The sequence below is a fragment of the Canis aureus genome, chromosome 18, assembly GCF_053574225.1.
Source record: "Canis aureus isolate CA01 chromosome 18, VMU_Caureus_v.1.0, whole genome shotgun sequence".
Classification (NCBI taxonomy): domain Eukaryota; kingdom Metazoa; phylum Chordata; class Mammalia; order Carnivora; family Canidae; genus Canis; species Canis aureus.
The window spans coordinates 26,616,417-26,635,334 of NC_135628.1; the positions used below are offsets into that span (position 1 = coordinate 26,616,417).

The window sequence follows — 18,918 nt, forward strand, 5'->3', positions numbered from 1 at the left end:
ACTTAGAGCTTTTGCCAGTATTGATTTGAATAGCCCAAATAATTAGAAGTAGTTAGAATGAGTTTAAAATCATTCAAATAATGATGTGAACATCTCTGAAGACTTGGCTACAACAATCATGACTGGACATTGAGAAAAGATAACTAAAACTGTTCTGCATAAGATGAAACTAAGAAACCATAAGAAAATATGGAAAGCTAGCAGGAAGAAAGAACAGCCAGATTCTGTTCATTACACTTGGGCGAGGGAAGGAGAAGGCCCCAAAACAAGATAAGATTGAAACATCAAGGCACAGACTCCAGCATGTTTCTGGATTTCTGTGGGGGATAAAATAAGGGATAAGTGCTAGGGGTGGAGGGGAAAGAATGCATTATTTCTATATGTTTCTGGTTTTAAAAATTTTTTGAATTTAGGAAGAATACCTGAAAAATCTTACATTTAAAATTAAACTACACTAAATTAAAGGGCATTCTTTTGTGACAATGTTAAAATGAATCAAGTTTGAAAGATTTTCTTAAAATAGGGAGGTATAGATTGTATTAATCCTTATTATAGACATTGTATTACTTCTGAAGCAGAATTAGAGAATTCCTTTCCCTCTTCTATCTTCCTAAAGATTTCATTTCAGTGTAGGATCAGTAGCTTCTTTATATTATTTTTGCTTAAGATTGATAGGTAAAAATAAAGAAAAAAATATAGTTTAAGAAGTAAAAGTGAAAGAAAATAACACTTTTAAATCTCACTTTAAATATATAAACTATATAAGAGTCCTACTACCATTCTTTTTTTTTCTACTACCATTCTTTAAAAAGCCTAGTCAGTATAGCATATAATAGAAATATTCATGAAAAAAATTTTAATTCTTAATAAATGCTACATTGAAGGTAATGATTTTTTATAAGATAAGAATAAAATGATTATAAATAAACCAAATCAAAATTAGGGAATAAATACATTTTATACTTAGGTATGCATTGTATATGTCATGGTAGAAAGGACTTTTATATTATGAGGAGTAATGTTTCTATATATCAGGAGTTGGTAAAATGTAGCTTTATATATTATGCCTCAAAGCTGGCACATCCTTGATGCCACATGCATTTTTAGATGAACTTCTTAAATATAATTTAATAACTACTTGTTATATATGCATATTATAAAATATAGTTCTTTCGTAGCTATGTTGGAAAGATGGCTTATACACTTTAGACAATTACACCAATTTGCATGTAGAAATTCAGACAGTAGTGGGAAACTGAATAAAATCAAGCCACATAATGATTGACATAGATATTAAGCATTTCTCTTTTCACTCTCCTACTCCTCATATACCTTCACTTACCATCATTTACCACCTGGTGTTGAAGTCTCCCACATCTTTGTCCAACCTGTGTTTCCTGCTGAACTGCAGCCTCATATATAATAAAAGTCATTACCTCAAGCTAAGGTGTCTCGTTTGAACTCAGTACCACACCATCCACGGAGGGCAGCCATCCCTCTCACCTTGTTGCTTGAGTCACAGCCCAAGTGTCCCAGTGTTCATCAGTCACCAACCCCTGGGGATGCTATCTCCCATTATCTCTCATGTCTATCCACTTTTTGTCTTACCATTATTGTCATTGCTTATCTATAGCACTGAAGCAGTTACCCATCTTTTGAACTGTTAATTTTTAGTCTCAGAAGGATTCAACCACCATTATATCTACAAAAAGTAACAGACTAAATTCATTTAAGTATACAAATTTAGATGTTAACACACCCATAGGAAAAAAATGCACCATTGTTAAGTTTCAAATCTTCTGTTTAAAAAAGAACAGACTTTTTGAAAGAATATAGTCACACTTATTAGAGGTAAAATAATATTTGATAAGCTTCATGTATAAGCTGCTGAAAAGTAGTGTTCAGTTAGAAAAAGAGGAAAATTTGTATAGAGAGGCATATAACACGCTAAAAAGAGAACTAAAGTTGGTTAATAAGTTTAGGAAGCTTTCTAGTACTAGAAAAAAGGCAAAAGAAACAGGTAACAGACTAGTTACACTTAAAAATGGAAGAGGTTGAAAAGAATGAAAAGACAAGGTTGACTCCTAAAAGCTTTAACTGAATATCTATTTTTCTTGTGAATAACCTGATGATATAAATTAAAAACCTAAATAAATGTGTATCTATTTGACCTAGTAAATTTACTTATAAGAATGTATCCTAAATAAATATGCTATTTTATACAAAGAAACATGCATGATGAGGATCATTGAAGCTTTTAAAAATTTTCACTCAAATTGGATTGGGATTGACTTCTAGTTATTAATTCATTTGGAACTTACTAGATTTATAGACCATGTTTATAGAAAACTGTCATTGTTATAATATTGTCTTTCTAATCAAGAACATAAAATTCTTCTGTACTTTTTCATTTCTTCTTTGAGGTAGCACAATAGATCTCATATTTTTTTAAAAATTTATCCCTAGATTGTTTACATTTTAGGTTGCTGCTATGAAAATTGATGCCCTTTTTCATTATATTGAATATTACATAGGAAATTTATTGATTTGAATATTTTTAAAAACCTGCCATATTTATTTATTTTTTAAAGTATGTATATCTTATTTATATAATGATGACTGAGGAATTTATTTTTAATTTTTATTAATTTTTAAGTTCTAGGCCCAATGCAGGGATCAAACTCATGACCCCAAGATCAAGAATTTCATGCTCTATAGACTGAGCCAGCCAGGTGCCCCTGTTTTTTATTTTTAATTTTAAAAGTTAGTTGATTTGCTTGGATTTACCAGAGACATATAATGATAATTTTGCTTTATCTTTTCAAAAATATTTATAACTTGTATTTGGTGGGGATTTTTGTTTTGTTTTGTTTTGTTTTTGTTTTGTTTTTGTCTAACTGCTTTTAAATAAAACTTCCAGAAGGATATTAATATACATTAAGAACTGTTCTTCAATTTTGCTTTTGGCAGAATGGACACTAAATTTTACTGTATGATTTTTCAGCATCTGTTGAGATAACAATCTATAATTCTTTTCTTTGGCATTGTTTTCCTTATCACATATGAGTTAATGTAGTGGTTAACTAAAATGTTAAGGATTTGATACTAGGGTTATGCTAACCTTGTACAGATTGAGTAGCTTCTAGGCCTTTTCTAAAACTAATGGAAGAGTTTATGTAGCATAGGGATAATACATTTCCTGATGTTTGGGTGAACATCATTTCTTCCCAAGGAAACATTAAATATCCAATGTGGGTGTTTCTTTTATAATGATCTTGATTTCTTTTATTTTTATTAGGTTTCTTAGGGTTCTCCCTCTTCTTGAGTCAGTATTAGTCACATATGTCTTTCTTAAAATTATCTATATTATCAAGATTTATACATTTTACCGTAAATTTTTATGCATAATATTTTCATAATGTCTTTTTTCCTTAGTATTTGTTTTTCTGGTATAATCTATGTAACTGGGTTATTTTTTCTTCTTTTCTTAATTAGCCTTGACAGCAATTTATCTATTTTATTGGACTTGGTAAAGAACCAACTCTTGGATTTATACATTAATTTCACCTTTTTATTTCTATTTTGCATTTCATTTTTTTTGGTATATTTTTTATTAAATTTTTTTTCTTATGAATTCCTTTCTCTTATTTTTCCTTATGGCTATTCTGTTTTTGTTGTTCTTATATCTTAATTTGGATGCTTAGTTAATTTTTGTTCATTCTTCTTTAATAATAAAAGCATTTATAGATTTTAATTTTCCTGGGAGCCACTTCAAACACATTCCATATATTTTGATGTATGTTGTTGTTATTATTAAATAGTCTATGACTAGAGTTTGATTTATTCTTGGAAACAGACTTTATTTAAGGAAAAACTATTTTAGTTTGTTACTTAATATTTGTTTATCCTCTTGTATTGATTTCAAAATTTATTGTATGATTTACAGAGATAGAGACCTATAAAAAGTTTCACTTTTTGGAATTAAGTTTTCTTGTCTAAGATATGACTAATATCCAAAAATATTCCATGACCTTTGAAAGTATCATTTTATATATCAAGTGCTATAGACTAAATTGTGTTCCCTCCAAATTTATGTGTTGAAGCCCTAACCCACAATGTAATGGTGTTTGAAGATGGGGCCTTTGGGAGATAAATAGGTCATGAGGGTGGGGGCCTCATGATGAAATTAGTGCCCTTATAAGAAGAAACACCAGCGAGTGTGTGTCTCTCTCCCTCTCCAGCCGCCAAATCAGCCAGCACCTTGATCTCGAACTTTCTCGCTTCCAGGACTGTAAGAAAATAAATTTCTATTGTTTAAGCCACCTATTGTACAGTATTTTGTAATGGCAACAATAGAAGCTAGTGAATGGCATAATCTTATCAATCTATTTACTTTCATTTTTGTGTATCCCTTTCCAGCTGTTGCATGTGTATGTCCACCCTGGGCTGTTTTATATGGTGAAGAGCATAGTTTTAATTGGAAGCTGGGAGTATGCCTAGAGCCAAGAAAGAAATAGACTTTGTTTTTCTGGTAATCTAAGAATCTGGAAGAAATAGCTCTGCTTTGGAATAGGCAAGTCATGTGTCAATAATGATTATTTAAAAATTTAATGACAGGACAAGACCACCCAGAATAAAATAATGAAGACTTGAAGGCAATGGCATACTGCTTAAAACTAAATGCATCTAAATGACTGATGCATACCCGTGTACCTGAAGTTATCTTGCCATGTGTAGTGTACACCCTGGGATTCTCTAGCACTGGAGGAAAATGAATAATTTACAGTGGCCTACTACATGTGACAATCTGTGGAACACAATGTGATAAAATGCAAGTATAAGTGAAGCATAGAAAGAAAAGTATGTGTTAATCTCAGGGGCCATCACAAAGCAGCTCAAGTTAATTATGATAATTATGAATTGTAGTTTTGTGTTTAAAAGTTTATCACAAAGGCTTTAAGGGCTTAGTTTAATTTACAACTCTTACTAATTAATTAATCAACTGATCAAGTCAACAAATACTTATGGAATGCTTGCTATAAGCCAGCACTCTATGAGGCTTTGGAGAAACAGTGGAATAAAACATGTTCTCTTTCTTCCAGAGCTGGCAGTGGAATAGGAACACAATTACACTACAATGTGATCAAGTCTGGAAACACATAATTATAATATAGTGTGGTCAGGTTTGAAGAGACTGTCCGAGGCCACACAGCTAGCTAGCTATAGGCACACAAAAAAAGCAGAATTCTGATTTCTTGATTCTGAGCCCACTGTTATTTTTACTACAATAGTACTGCCTTTCACAAAATATTGAATATGAGCAAATAAAGCTAAATTTAATTTCAAGTCAGAATAATAGTTTTATTTGAAAATCACCAAACCTGGACGCAGCTGGATCAACACTTCTCCTGGTGTCACCTGGGTATTAATTTCATTTTCACTTGGTATTACATGTACAGATGGGTATTCTATTGAATCAGTCGAACAGCCTTTGCTTATTAAGTTGGAAATAATATCACAACGTTCACTCCTTAATCCACCTGAAATGAAATCCTGTGTAAAAGAAGGAAAATCACTGACGTTTTTAGTGCATACCATCATAGTTATAACCAAAAAAATAAAAAATAAAAAATAACCCACACAGCAAATATTACAAAGAAGCCATCTTCCAGTATTGCACAAATTATGGAACTATTCAAAATAGCTCCATGTTTCCAATAAGAATATGAGTAAAATTATCTTAATGAAGCTTTAATTCCTAAATCTTATTTAAAAAGAAGAAAATTAGTATTAACTGGAGATTTAAACCAAGTACTTATATTGTTAACTGATCACTGTAAAATTATACCAACTTCTTTCTAAATATTTTACATTGGAAAGACTATTTCAAAAGAAAATTTATTCAAAATAGGCCATTCAGTCATTCCAAATATAAGTCTCAGTTCTTAAAGAACCCAGCTGGATGTTTATTGTATAAATCATGTTTGGAATATAGAGCAAGCCCTCAGGAGTCACATGCCTGGCAAGATACTAAAATTTTTTAAAAAGTATATTGGAAGTCTATATTTTTAGACCATAAAATCCCCCAACTTAGACACATAATAGCCTGTAAATAATTTAATAAACTAAGGAAGATGTTCATAACGAGGCTGGGAGATACCAAGACTACAGCTAAAATTCTCCAGATTTTGCAACTAAATCTAGAATTTTTATTACAATTCAGCATTGGTTAGTTGATTGTCATCATTCAATAGCTATACAATAAACTTGAAATTAGTGGAGAAAACTTAAAATTTAATTTATCCTAAGAAAAAAAATAGATACTTTTATTTTTTATGTAACCATTCAGGTTTTTCCAAGAATAGGAAATGTATGGAAAAGTATAGAAATATGTTTTATTATATATAATGTTGGCCTGGACTATTTGGAATATTTGCTTACACATTAGCTGGATATTTGCTCAGTGATCTTCCTGGCAGTGGCTATTTTGATCTGGCATTCAGTCATCCCTCCTTTAGTTCAGCTGATTCAGGGAGTTTGGTTTCCAACTAATCATTCATCCAAAGAATACAGACTGAATACTTACTTAGGGACAGTAGTTTGTTAGGTGCTGAGGATACAGAATAGAATAAGATAGAGTCCACATCATCAAAAAGTCAACACCCATTGGTGAATTTAGCAATTAAGCAAGTAAAATAATTATTATGGGCATTAAATTTAGAGTAAGCACAGAATTTCATAGGTTTATGGAGGAAGAAGCTTATCAAGTTCAATACTAGTTGAATCTTAGATCACGAATTATGAATAGGAACATCCGTAGTACTGGCGAATATTAGATGGGATCGTGGTGGGCAATATAAAAGCATTCATACAAAGATTTTAATTTAATTCCTTTCTTAATATAGAGCAGGTGCAGGAAAACTAAGGACGGTGGGACAAATAAAACAATACACTGCCTGTTTTGTGTTGCTTGAATGCCAAAAAAAAAAAAAAAAAGATTTCTACACTTAAAAAATAATAAAAAAGAACATGCAAGGGATCCCTGGTTGGAGCAGCAGTTTGGTGACTGCCTTTGGCCCAGGGCGCGATCCTGGAGACCCGGGATCGAATCCCATGTCAGGCTCCCGGTGCATGGAGCCTGCTTCTCCCTCTGCCTGTGTCTCTGCCTCTCTCTCTCAATCTCTCTGTGAGTGTGACTATCATAAATAAATTTTAAAAATTACAAAAAAAAGAACATGCAAGAAAGATAGTATGTGGCCCACAAAACTTAAACATTTTTACTTTATGGCCCCTTACAGTACTGATCCTGAACTAGAGTGTGAAGCACACTTATAATATAAAAATAAAAGATAAAGGAGGACATATCCTTTTCTTTCTTTTTTTTTTTTCAGATTTTTTCAGGATATATCCTTTTCAATCAAGATTTCCAGCTATCATTTGGTTAATGACTTCATGGGCACAGAAGAATTCAATTTGCTTTGCTATTGACCATACACCTAGATTTTTAGCATGAAGTTTAAAATATCCAAAGCCTTGGGATCCCTGGGTGTCTCAGTGGTTTAGCACCTGCCTTCAGCCCAGAGTGTGATCCTGGAGTCTCAGGATGGAGTCCCACATCGGGCTCCCTGCATGGATCCTGCTTCTCCCTCTGCCTGTGTCTCTGCCTCCCTCTCTCTCTCTCTCTCTCTCTGTGTGTGTGTGTGTGTCTCTCTCTCAGGAATAAATAAATAAGATCTTTAAAAAAAATCCAAAGCCTTAATTTCTTGTATTCAAATTTATCCATCTATTGATAAAACTCAGAGGTACTCAATATAAGATTTAGCTTATAAACGGTTTGGAGTTCCTCAAAGAAAGGAGGCATATAATGCGATAATATGTATCACTTTCCTTCAGAAATCTCCAGGCTAGATGGGAGATCCTCCTGTCCTGGAGCTTAAGGAATATTGAGGATGCAAGAGGTTTGGAACATCTATGCTCATTCATGCCTCACATGATAGGCCACAGACAAAGGGCCATGTGCATTTTAAGATGTAAGAACCCGGACTTCAAATCAAGAAAGAAATAAAGTACAAATAATTATGATTTTCTTTTTCAGCTAGGGATTTTATTCGTGTATACAGAAATGGAAAGAAAGGAATATAGTTAATTCACTGCAACTATACATCACACTATGCCATTTGACCTTTAAATGTCAAATAATTTTGCTGAAATAGGCAAAAGTCTCAATTATTTTGCAATGTCTGAATCAGCATGGCTGTTTTTACTCCACTGTAAAAACTGAGTTAGAAAAATACTGCCAATTTGACAATTAGGTTTGAGAAGGAAAGAAAAGACCGTGACATCAAAATAAAGAATGGAATGCTGCCCCTACGCACTGTGGCCTACTTTCCACTTTGTATAAAAGAAAAGAATTTGAAACCACACCCTTTTAATTTGTGGTGTTTTGTGTCACTTTAATTTCTTCTAATTCTCATGTTTTATTTTTTCTGTAAGAAATACACAAGCAAAATCATGCTCCAGCTGTCTGCATCTCAAGCCTATTTGTAAATGAAAAAACCCAGGTTGAAGTTACCCCAGGTGGCTTTTCATCAGTTGTTACTTTTATCCATTCAATATAATTATCTGGGGAAAAAAATAGGAAAAGTTTTTTCTTCTCATTTCTGAGTCTTTCTGATTTCCAAATACGGCAATCTGCACAGAAATGAAACAACTCTATCATCTTCCTTTTGACAGTGAATGCCCTTTGTGTTGCATTTTAGTATAATTATGTTCGAAGGCTGCCCTCTAAACTTCTGGCTATGTAACCACAATCCGTGGTTGGCACAGCAGGCAAGAAAGAAAGAGAATTCTTCAACTCATCAAGATTTTTACATTTGTTAAAAAGATTGAGGCATTAAGCTAGGTAATATTGATAAGATCCCTTCTAATTATTTTCCAATTATTTTTATGTAACATGGAGAGAAAGAGAAAGCAAAACATATAGAATGATGGATTAACATGCTATACAACAAGAATGTAGGTAAATTGAATATGCCCTGTCCAGATTTTCTAGTGATGTTTTACTTTTGATCAGCTTTGAAAATTGTACAAACCACACTTAATTTCTTACCGTTTATCTATTCTAATCATGAACAGGAAGAAAAATGCCTTTCCCCGTTCCTCTACTCTCATTGGTTAAGAAATAAAAGACATCAGTTTCATATGTGTCTAATGGTGGGTAATCTTTCAAAATTAACCATTATAGTCTTCTTCTTGACAATGTCAAGTCAGCCTGCATGGAGTGGACAGCTCCTGTTAATGATATGGCTAATGGCTGAGTCTGGTTGCTTTCTCTTGGGTTGTATTCTTAATACAATCTTGTTGGTTTCCTAACCCAAATGAGTTGTTCTGGAGTCTCAAGTTCTTATAGTAACAACTCCCGTTTCTTAAGCAATGCCTGGGTCAAATGCTTCTCGATACTGTTTCATTTAATCTTCACAACAGTGTGTTATAGGTACAATTATTATTTCCTAGGGAAGACTGAGGTTCAGAGCAGTTAGAGTAACATGCCCAAGTTAATACAATTAGAAACTGATGGCCTTGGGATTTGAATCCAAGCTGATCTCATTTCAGAACCTGCTTTTTTGATACATGAATTAGAAGACCGTTTACTACATAGAAGAATATTTTGGGACATAGACAGCCAGCTGGTTTCCAAATGTTTCCCGAGATCCTCTATTGAAACATCTGACCAACAGCAGACACAGGTTTGCCTCCTCTGCTCTGGCAGCCACCTGACATTTCCTTTTGCATTACCTCCTTCCATTTGGCCACCAATTTCTATAACTACTCAAAATCCTTCCTCTTGTGGCAGGACTGACATTTGCTATGCCTATAACTGTGCCTCTCCAGATTTTCTGTGCTAGCAGCAGTATCAGATAAAGGGGTCCCTCTGGAACTTGGCATTCTATATGGCTGGGATGTTACATTTGGCTGACAACTGGGTTCCTTAACCATCTTTTGAAAGTCCCTCTAAACTCTACTCACTAAAGTTCTTAGCAGCTGATATCCAGTTGACATAAACTTCATGGCTCTAAGGATCGTCTTTAGTAAAAATCTAAAATGGAATATTGGCCTAGGATCAGGAAATATCAAGCTCTGAAACATTCTTGACAAGAAAACCTAGAAGTAAACTCCAAACTCAGGGTTATGAAGATGAGGAAGGGAGGCTCAAAGGATAGAATGAATTCTATCTGGTCATTTGGCTCATAGGTGGTGATGGGAATAGAAACTCTGGAATTGTCCTCTCTCTGACATTGCCTGGTTCCATAGGTTCTGGTGAAGCACTGCCTAGTTTTGAGTGACATCTGATTTTCTCAATGGTAACACCAGAGTATATCCAAGAAGGCTTTGGGTTGTCAATAGGAGGTACACTTATTTTCAGACATGGCTACTATTTTGTGAACCCTTCCCCTCCCTCTTTCCTGACTTGCTTTAGAAGAAAGTAATGTCCACCATCCTTTGCTACTTTTCAGCTTTCTTCTTCCTCCTGGAAAATGCATAATGGCAAGCAGGAGAGGTTGGAAAGACAATGGTAGGTGCAGTTTTTGAGTGAAATCAGAGGAGGCAAAAGCTAGAGATTTATCTTCATGTCAAGCAAAAGGCCATAAAAGATCTATTTTTCCAATTCAGAAGAGTTACATAAACAAATATAAAATTACCTATGTAATTTTACAAAAGAAACCTCAGATTAGTAGATGGCTTCTTCATTACAACTTACTACATAAGGTAGTTCTGGTTGAACATTACCAACAAAATAAAAAATTTATAAAACAACTTTATAGCCAAGAAAGAAAGAATATATTATAATTATTTTACTATGAACTTTGTTATTGGGGTATATTTCTCTTGTTAGAATATAAAAACACTAATTTTGAACAATAAACTATTTCTGAATTATTCTTTATTCCATGGAATTTAAATGTACACAGTATTGCATGAATAAGGTCACATGTCAAAGGAAAAGCATCCCATTTTTCATAAGTAACCGACGAATTGAGGTACAATGTTGTAATGTTATAAAATGGAGTAAATAACTTATCTCTAAGTATTTCAAATAAAAACAAATGAAACAGACCAATAAACTAACTTTCTTTGTTTTAATAAGCAAGTACAAGACTATGATCCAACTTGGATATATAACCTACTGCCCCAGGCTGCAACAAGAATTTCACACAAAGCCTACTGACCTATCAAAAGTCACTTTCTGTGTTTGCCAATTCTCTCTATACAACAGATGGAAAACATAAAATGGTTTGCACTTTATTTCAAAATTACCATAATTTTCCTAATGAAAAGGTTATTCTTCATTTTATATTAAGCCAGATATGCTGTTTCCAAGCATAAAACCAAATAAAATTTTCCTGATGCTCAGCAGTATCTTTCTTTTTCCTGATGTACCTTCAAGGCACAAAATATTAGGGCAATGAAATCATGGCTACAGAGAAGGTCAACCATGAGGAACAGAGAAAAAAGCAAAAAAAGAGAGAAGAGAAGGAAAGGGAAGGAAATGGAGGCAAGGAAAGAAGGTAGACAAGGAAAGACAAGGAGAGAAAGAAAGAAAGAGGAAAGAAAGAAAAGAAAGAAAGAAAGAAAGAAAGGAAAGAAAGAAAGAAAGAAAGAAAGAAAGAAAGAAAGAAAGAAAGAAAGAAAGAGAAAGAAAGAAAGAAAAAGAAGAAAGAAGAAAGAGAAAGAAAGAAAAAAAGAAAGAAAAAGGCACACCTCTTGAGCACACCATCCACATTCCGGACCCAGCGCAAGGCATTTGGTGCAGGATGCTGCATTTGAAGATGTACATCTATTGTCTTCTGTAATGGAGGATAAAATGAGGTGTTACTCTCATACTAGGGAGTATATACAATTCTAGACCAAAATGTATTTTGAAAACTGAAATAAGCTGATCAATAGTTTTAAGTACACAACATTAAAAAATACATAATTTCTTTGGGCGGAGATAAGGTTAACTGCATTACAATGAACAGATACAACATTTCCTGGATAGTTACTGGTTTTATAACTTTGGGAGAAAGGGTGATGAAATGTGATTTTAGTGAGATTTGGAATTTGGCTTGGATTCTACTCCAAGAGTAAAAGACACTCCACATTTCTTAGTGTGCTGAAGTTTCACTGTATTTCATATTATCTGAACTAATGAGGTGTTTTTGAATATAGAATTTTTCCTGTAAAAATAATCATATACAGACTGAACAGGTCAATCCATATTGGGTCATAGTGAATGAACTTTCTAAAAAATGATCTTGATTTCTTGAGAAATTATAACACACAGAGTAACTTGGGAATTCTGATTTTCTTAATATTGATTATTTTGCCTTGATGGATATAAGAATCAAATATAACAGTTTGAGTCAACATTTTAGACATAAAGTAGTTAAAATGGATGAATTTTTTTAGTTTACCCAATTTAGTTTTCCTAATAAGTTTTTTACCCAATTACATTTCTAATTGGGTAAACTAATTTTAACCAATTTAAGATTGCTTTAAGATCATGACCAACTCACTTTTCCATAGATTCTCACACTTAGCTGTGACATTTTAGTAACATAGCTGTGCCTGGAAACTATTTACCTTTATCTCTAGCCACTAACTACTTATATCATTATGAGGAAACTCTTCATTATGAACTTAAACACATAAAATACAATAAAGAATGAAACATAAATTGTTTTCTCCTGAGTTTTTAGTGGAGTTTCTCCTGAGTTTTTAGTCCATCCTTTACTATGAAACATCACAAAAAGACTGGAAATCACAGCATTCTATTCATCTCACTCACAGGCATAAAGTAAATAAAAGGCTGTAAGTAGTTCACAGTCCTGGTATAGAGAGAACTGTATTGCTTGCTTAAACAATAAAATACAGTATGATAAGTGAACCAGAGATAGAGATCACCAAGGCACTATGGGAACACAGTGAGGGGCTTCTCCTTCTGCTTTAGAAAGAAGGACGGGGGTGGGGGGAAGAGGGTATATTTAAGGATGATCTCTAGAGGCAGTGATATCTAGTATATCTCTTTGCCATTTCATTTTGTTTCTTCTGATTTGTATTTATCTTTTAAAAAAAATATAATGGGGGCACCTGAGTGGCTCAGTCAGTTAAGCATCTGCCTCCAGCTCAGGTTATGATCCCAGGGTCTTGGGATCGAGCCCCACATCAGGCTTCCTGTTCAGTGGGGAGTCTGCTTCTCCCTCTCCCTCTGCCTATCACTCTCCCTGCTTGTTCTCCGCCCCCCCACACCGTCAAATAAATAAGATCTTAAAAAAAAAAAAAAGAAAAAGAAAAAATATAATGAATGAGGCATGAGAGGACTATGTGTGTTTGTATGTGTATACAATCACATGAGGACATGGTAATTTGAAAGGGGATCAAGTCCACAAAATCTCTAGCTGTCCCCATCCAATCAGTTTTTCTTTTTCTTCTCTTTCAACTTGCTCCAACATTCTAGAATACACAGTTAAAACAGCTCTGACCTGAGGGTGGCAAGGGATGGACTTTGGCAGTGGGAGAGAGAAAAGGGAACTATAGGAGATTAAGTATAGCATAAAGGTACTAATTGGGGTGGTAGTGAGCACCCTTCCCTGTATTTCCCCAGACAACCAACAAGTTAACCCAAAACCATTCCTCCTTAACTCTTAACAGTTGTTCTATTATCTCCTCTCTGTGTTCCCTTGCAGCCTTTGTCCTTGGCTTTATATCAGCTTTTAATACACAGTATACAAAACTTTACTGATTTGTTCAAACCTGGCCTAGACTTCCAAGGACTAAAAATAACTATTGCTTTTAGGCTGCCTTTACTACAAGTGTGGCCACCTGACTATGAAAACTCCATAGCCTTAAATCCTTCCAGCTAGCTTAGCTTACCAAACTATATAAAAGGTGCTTATTTCTCAGGTATTGAGAGGAGAGAGTGACCTTTTTAGTTTTGTTCTCAGAAAGAAATCAAGCACATTTGCAGACCTAACTTGGCTTTTAACAACTCTTAAACTTGACCTGACTGGAACGTGGAATTAAGTCTATTTCAGTTTAGACTTAACTAATTCTTTCACTCAGTAGGTAGGATGTTGGTACTGGCAGTTAAGATTGCACTCTCTTGAAAGGGAAGCTACAGCTTCTATGACTGTGTGTTTGTTACTACTAGTTGTCTGTGTCCTAAGTTAACCCAGATTCAAGGTCAGTCCATCTCCCCCCGCCCCTTTTTTTAAGATTTTATTTATTTATTCATGAGAGACAGAGAGAGAGAGAGAGAGAGAGAGAGGCAGAGACACAGGCAGAGGGAGAAGCAGGCTCCATGCAAGGAGCCCAATGTGGGACTCGATCCTGTGACTCCACAATCACACCCTGAACCAAAGGCAAGACACCCAACTGCTGAGCCATCCAGGTGTCCCGGTCAATCCATCTCCTACTTCCAAGACACAAATGGTAAATAACGAGTTTACAAATCTGTTTTCTTTATAATCTGCCTTCCAACCATTTGTTTTAAAAAGTTCTAGTGCCAACTTCTGTTCTCAGATTTCAGATACCTAAGAATGATGACCAAGAGGAATAGAAACTTTGGTCCTGTCAATACTTACGAGGTTCCAGGGCTGACATTTCTCAGTCTACATAATTATAGAAAAAATGATCCCCTAAATGGATATGGAGGAAGCAGGCCTTATGATTCTGCAGAACTGGAGGAAGGCCATAAATCGAACTCCATGGGAATAGTGTCAAATGTTACTGCTGGAGAGTGTCATGGTTAGATTTTACAGAAAACAAACCAGATACACTTTGGTATGTAGCATCTTAAGGGTTTTTCTTTTTAATTTTAAACACACATTAAGTAAATACCTAACATGCAAATATCACACCAATTAGAACAGTTCTTTACACTGAATGGTATGCTACTATGGAGGTTGTTAGTCAAAATGTGCTGAAGGGATGTGTGTATGTGTGTGCCTGTGTCTGTCTGTCAGCCAGACCTTCCTGTGTAAAGAGAAATCTTTACACTGAACACACATCAATCAATGTGTGAGTGCTATTTACAGACATGGGCAGTTTGTCGTGAGCCTCTAAGTTGACTTTGTTCATTGGCTGCCCCATCCCTCATGCAGCATCATAGGAGGCTGCTTTCCAATGATGCTTTCATAACAGCCTCAGCACTGACATCTCATTAGAGGGGGTGCCTGAGTGCTTCTTCTTACCACTCTATGAGAGTGGTAGCTTCTTGTCCAGCTGTTTGTTCAGTGATGTGGTATAGCACTGTAATCTTTATGTTCTAGCCTTGTGTTTTTATTAAGGATACTTTTTTATGGGGACACCTGGATGACTCAATGGTTGAGCATCTGCCTTTGGCTCAGAGCGTGATACGGGAGTCCTGGAATAGAGTCCCACATTAGGTTTCCTGCATGGAGCCCGCATCTCCCTCTGCCTGTGTCTCTGCCTCTCTGTGTGTCTCTCATGAATAAATAAATAAAATCTTTAAAGTTTAAAAACTGATATTTTTTATGGATCTTAATGGAAATTAGGAAAGATAGTGGAAGCAGAATCATTTTAAACCATGTATCTTCAGAACACTCTTGTTCTCATCTGCTTCTTATTTGCTGCTCACAAATCCCATGTCATTAAAAAATGTGCTACCAAGACAGAAATTAGTAAAAGATTTAAGGTCATTTAAGTGTGTACATACATTCTGAAAAATTCTATTCCTTGATCTATGAGCATGGGCTGAGATTTGTACTTTTATTCCTGTTACAACTGGAGGTAATAGATATGATGAAGTAGCATTGCTAAATAGTTACTAGAAATAAAGTTCCAAATTTCCACAGCATTGTTACTTAATAGCAATATGTTCTTAGGCTAGTTACCTAAATTTTCTGAGGCTCCATTTCTTCCATGGTAACATAGGGCTAACTATACCTAGATCAAAATACTGATGATGAAATGAAATGAGCAAGCATAAGCATGACAAAGATAGTACTTAGGGTATAGTAGACACTCAGCACGGGGACTATTGTAACTTATTTCTAATTAATATTATAAAAATGTATATGTATATACATACACGTGTATAGATGTATACATATATTGTGTGTATAGATCTAGCTTCAAAAAAGGGGGGAGGTGTTGTGTCTTTGTTGTAAATATAATTAGTTGTCTTTAAGATAAAAGTCCCTTGAATTATAAACACAGAGTTTTAAAAATATAGCTAATATATAAAAATAACTATTAAATAAAAAGATACAACTTTTACCTTGGTTATTTCAAAATGACTCTTGAAAGCCAGTTTAGTCAAATATACACACATCAGTCCAATCTGTTACAAATACAATTTTGGTATGATTGTAATTGGTTACTGAAAATCTCTTACAACATCTTCATTTTGTTCACATTTTTCAAAGTGTACCTTGACTTAATCTGAATATTTTTCTAATTATTTCCCAGAATTAAATGTTTCTGACGCATGTAAAATGACCTTTATAACAGTCTGTCATAAAGTATAATAAATATCCATCATCAACAGGATAAAGTACACAAAAATCAGGAAACTACATATTTGTGACCGTCACTTAGATATTCTTTTAGATGATTTATTCATATTATTTTGAGAATGCTTAATCTATAGAAGTAAGAAGAGAAAGAAAATGGACCAAAAAAAAAATAACTAAAAAAGCCCATAAGTTTCAATGTTTAGATTGAGATCTTTTCATAAGTCAGGTAATCAAATAAAGTGACAGGTTTAGCAAAATTTCTAATGTTTTTCTGCTCTAAAGTCTACCACAAAATTCCAACAAAATTTAAAGGATGCCCAAAGCTATCTATAAGAAGGAGCAATTAAAACTGATAAAAGATTGTAGTCCTTGGTATTCAGAATCAATCATTCTAGATTCTCCTGTTAGAACGAGACAGAATGATTTGTGAAATGCAGAAATGCATTTTTTTCAGCCAGTATCCTTCCTTAATTGCATTTACTATACAAATTAAACTTGGATAATTATATAAAGCCACTTCCTTAACAAAAAAATAAACACTGTTACAATGAATACATACTCTACTTTGATAATAGTCACAACCAGACAAATTGAGCAAACAATAAGGTTTGGAGTAGAACTTTGGATTTTCCTTGTTCTAGATGTATATTGCAGTCATGTAATTGTTACAGATATATTTTACAGATATCTTTAGTTTTACAGATACCTTTAAAATACATTACTTGATTACTGAAAGCTCTATTTTGCACACTTAGCATGCTATCATTTGATCTAAAAATAAAACCAAAGCAATAGATTTCTGTTCTAATCACTTGCTAGTTATTCCAAGTTTTTTTAAAGATTTTATTTACTTATTCATGAGAGACACAGAGAGAGGTAGAGACATGGGCAGAGGGAGAAGTAGGCTCCCTGTGGGGAGCCTATGTGGACTCAATCCCAGGATCCTGGGATTATGAACTGAGCCAACTCAACCACTGAGCCACCCAGGTGCCCCTTATTCCAAGTTTTGATTGAGAAGCTATTCCCGGGGATCCCTCGGTGGCTCAGCGGTTCGGAGCCTGCCTTTGGCTCAGGGCACGATCCTATAGTCCCGGGATCGAGTCCCACATCAGGCTCCTTGCACAGAGTCTGCTTCTCCCTCTGCCTGTGTCTCTGCCTCTCTCTCTATGTCTATCATGAATAAATAAAAAAACCTTTGAAAAAAAAAAAAAAAAGAGAAGCTATTCCCTAAAGGTGCCTACAAATATATAGAGACAGAAGAGGTGGTTAGGACTACTATGAAAATCAGGCATAGGAAACAAAACCAAAGTCAGTTAAATTTTGAGATTAGGTAAAGGGGCAAGGGAAAAAACGTGGAAGCATGGGAAACTCTTTGGAAAAGGTAGATCTGAGCAGGGAAGCTCTGAAGAGCTAGAGATGTATAATGAGGAAGCTAGTGACTGAGGGGGTATAACAAAACAGAGGGAGCAAGGAAATAATATAATTAATTACTTGTATTATTCTTTTTCTCTGGTTTTTTCCTTGGACTTCATATAAACATAAACAAAACCACATTCTTTATTTATTAATATTTTACATTTGCTCTTTAACTTAGCACTTACTCTATGCAACATAATTTTACTGTAAAATTAGACAAGGCAGCAGATATTATTAAAGGAATTAAAATAATGTATCTGTGCCAAACTTCAGCATACTAAAATAATTTTTATGCAACAAATGCATATTTCAACTGTGCTCACATAGAATTAGTTGAAAAAGAAACTTTAATATCTTCAGTTTGCTACTAAACTAATAGTTCAGGAAATACTACTCTTCTAGCAGCAACACCCAACCTAGAGTATTTTTCTCTCCTTTGCCTTTACCATATTGTTTCAAACTTGTAGCAAATAAGCATGCAGGCAGTGGAAATGAAAATGAGTATCTCTATGGGAAAAAACAGTTTGTCTAATAATTTTGGCTCTACTTGCACTTGAAAAAACCTACATCCATATTTATGTTTGGTCAAAAACAGCTTGGATTCCTTTCTTTCTTGTCTTCTCTGTTAGCTGTTCCGGTGATGAGGGTTGATAGTCTAAGTATATTTGGAGGAAAAGGCAGCGGTATGATAATGTTCAATGCTTATATGGAAACTCAAAAGAAAGGGTGAGGAAATGAAGACATTATAAGAAAGACAAATAATTGTCTTAGCTACCCAAAGAAAGAACCTGAGATAGAGATTGTTGGTGGCAACGATCTATTGAGAAGGGAAGTGAGGAAAGGTCAGCAAAGACAGGGTGCAAAGATACTGTTGGAGTCAAATTCTGGTCTCAACTGATTCTACCCAGAACTCAGAACACAAATGATGCCACAAAGTTTTTCCACTTTGAGGCAAAGTGGGAGCCTGGCTTTTATACCCTCC

The 18,918-nt window shown here is 34.5% G+C and overlaps 1 protein-coding gene and 1 long non-coding RNA gene across 8 annotated transcripts in view; one reads left to right on the top strand and one right to left on the bottom strand.

The window, feature by feature from the left end:
* Positions 1–11,599, top strand: part of LOC144288774 (uncharacterized) — a 229,162-nt gene extending 217,563 nt beyond the window's left edge. Inside the window, exon 6 of the long non-coding RNA XR_013356762.1 lies at positions 11,447–11,599. This is a non-coding gene — a long non-coding RNA (uncharacterized LOC144288774). The remainder of the gene's footprint in view (positions 1–11,446) is intronic.
* ITGB8 (integrin subunit beta 8) overlaps positions 1–18,918 on the bottom strand; it is a 99,516-nt gene that overhangs the window by 39,543 nt on the left and 41,055 nt on the right. For 4 of the 7 annotated variants that reach the window (XM_077856590.1, XM_077856588.1, XM_077856587.1 and 1 more), the window contains exons 2-3: positions 11,761–11,846; positions 5,382–5,553 (exon numbers count right to left, since the gene is read on the bottom strand). In XM_077856590.1, coding sequence (XP_077712716.1) covers positions 5,382–5,553; positions 11,761–11,846 — 258 coding nt within the window. Of the gene's footprint in view, positions 1–5,381; positions 5,554–6,441; positions 6,611–11,760; positions 11,847–18,918 lie in introns of all 7 variants that reach the window. The other 3 variants (XM_077856593.1, XM_077856592.1, XM_077856594.1) reach the window with 2 other exon arrangements.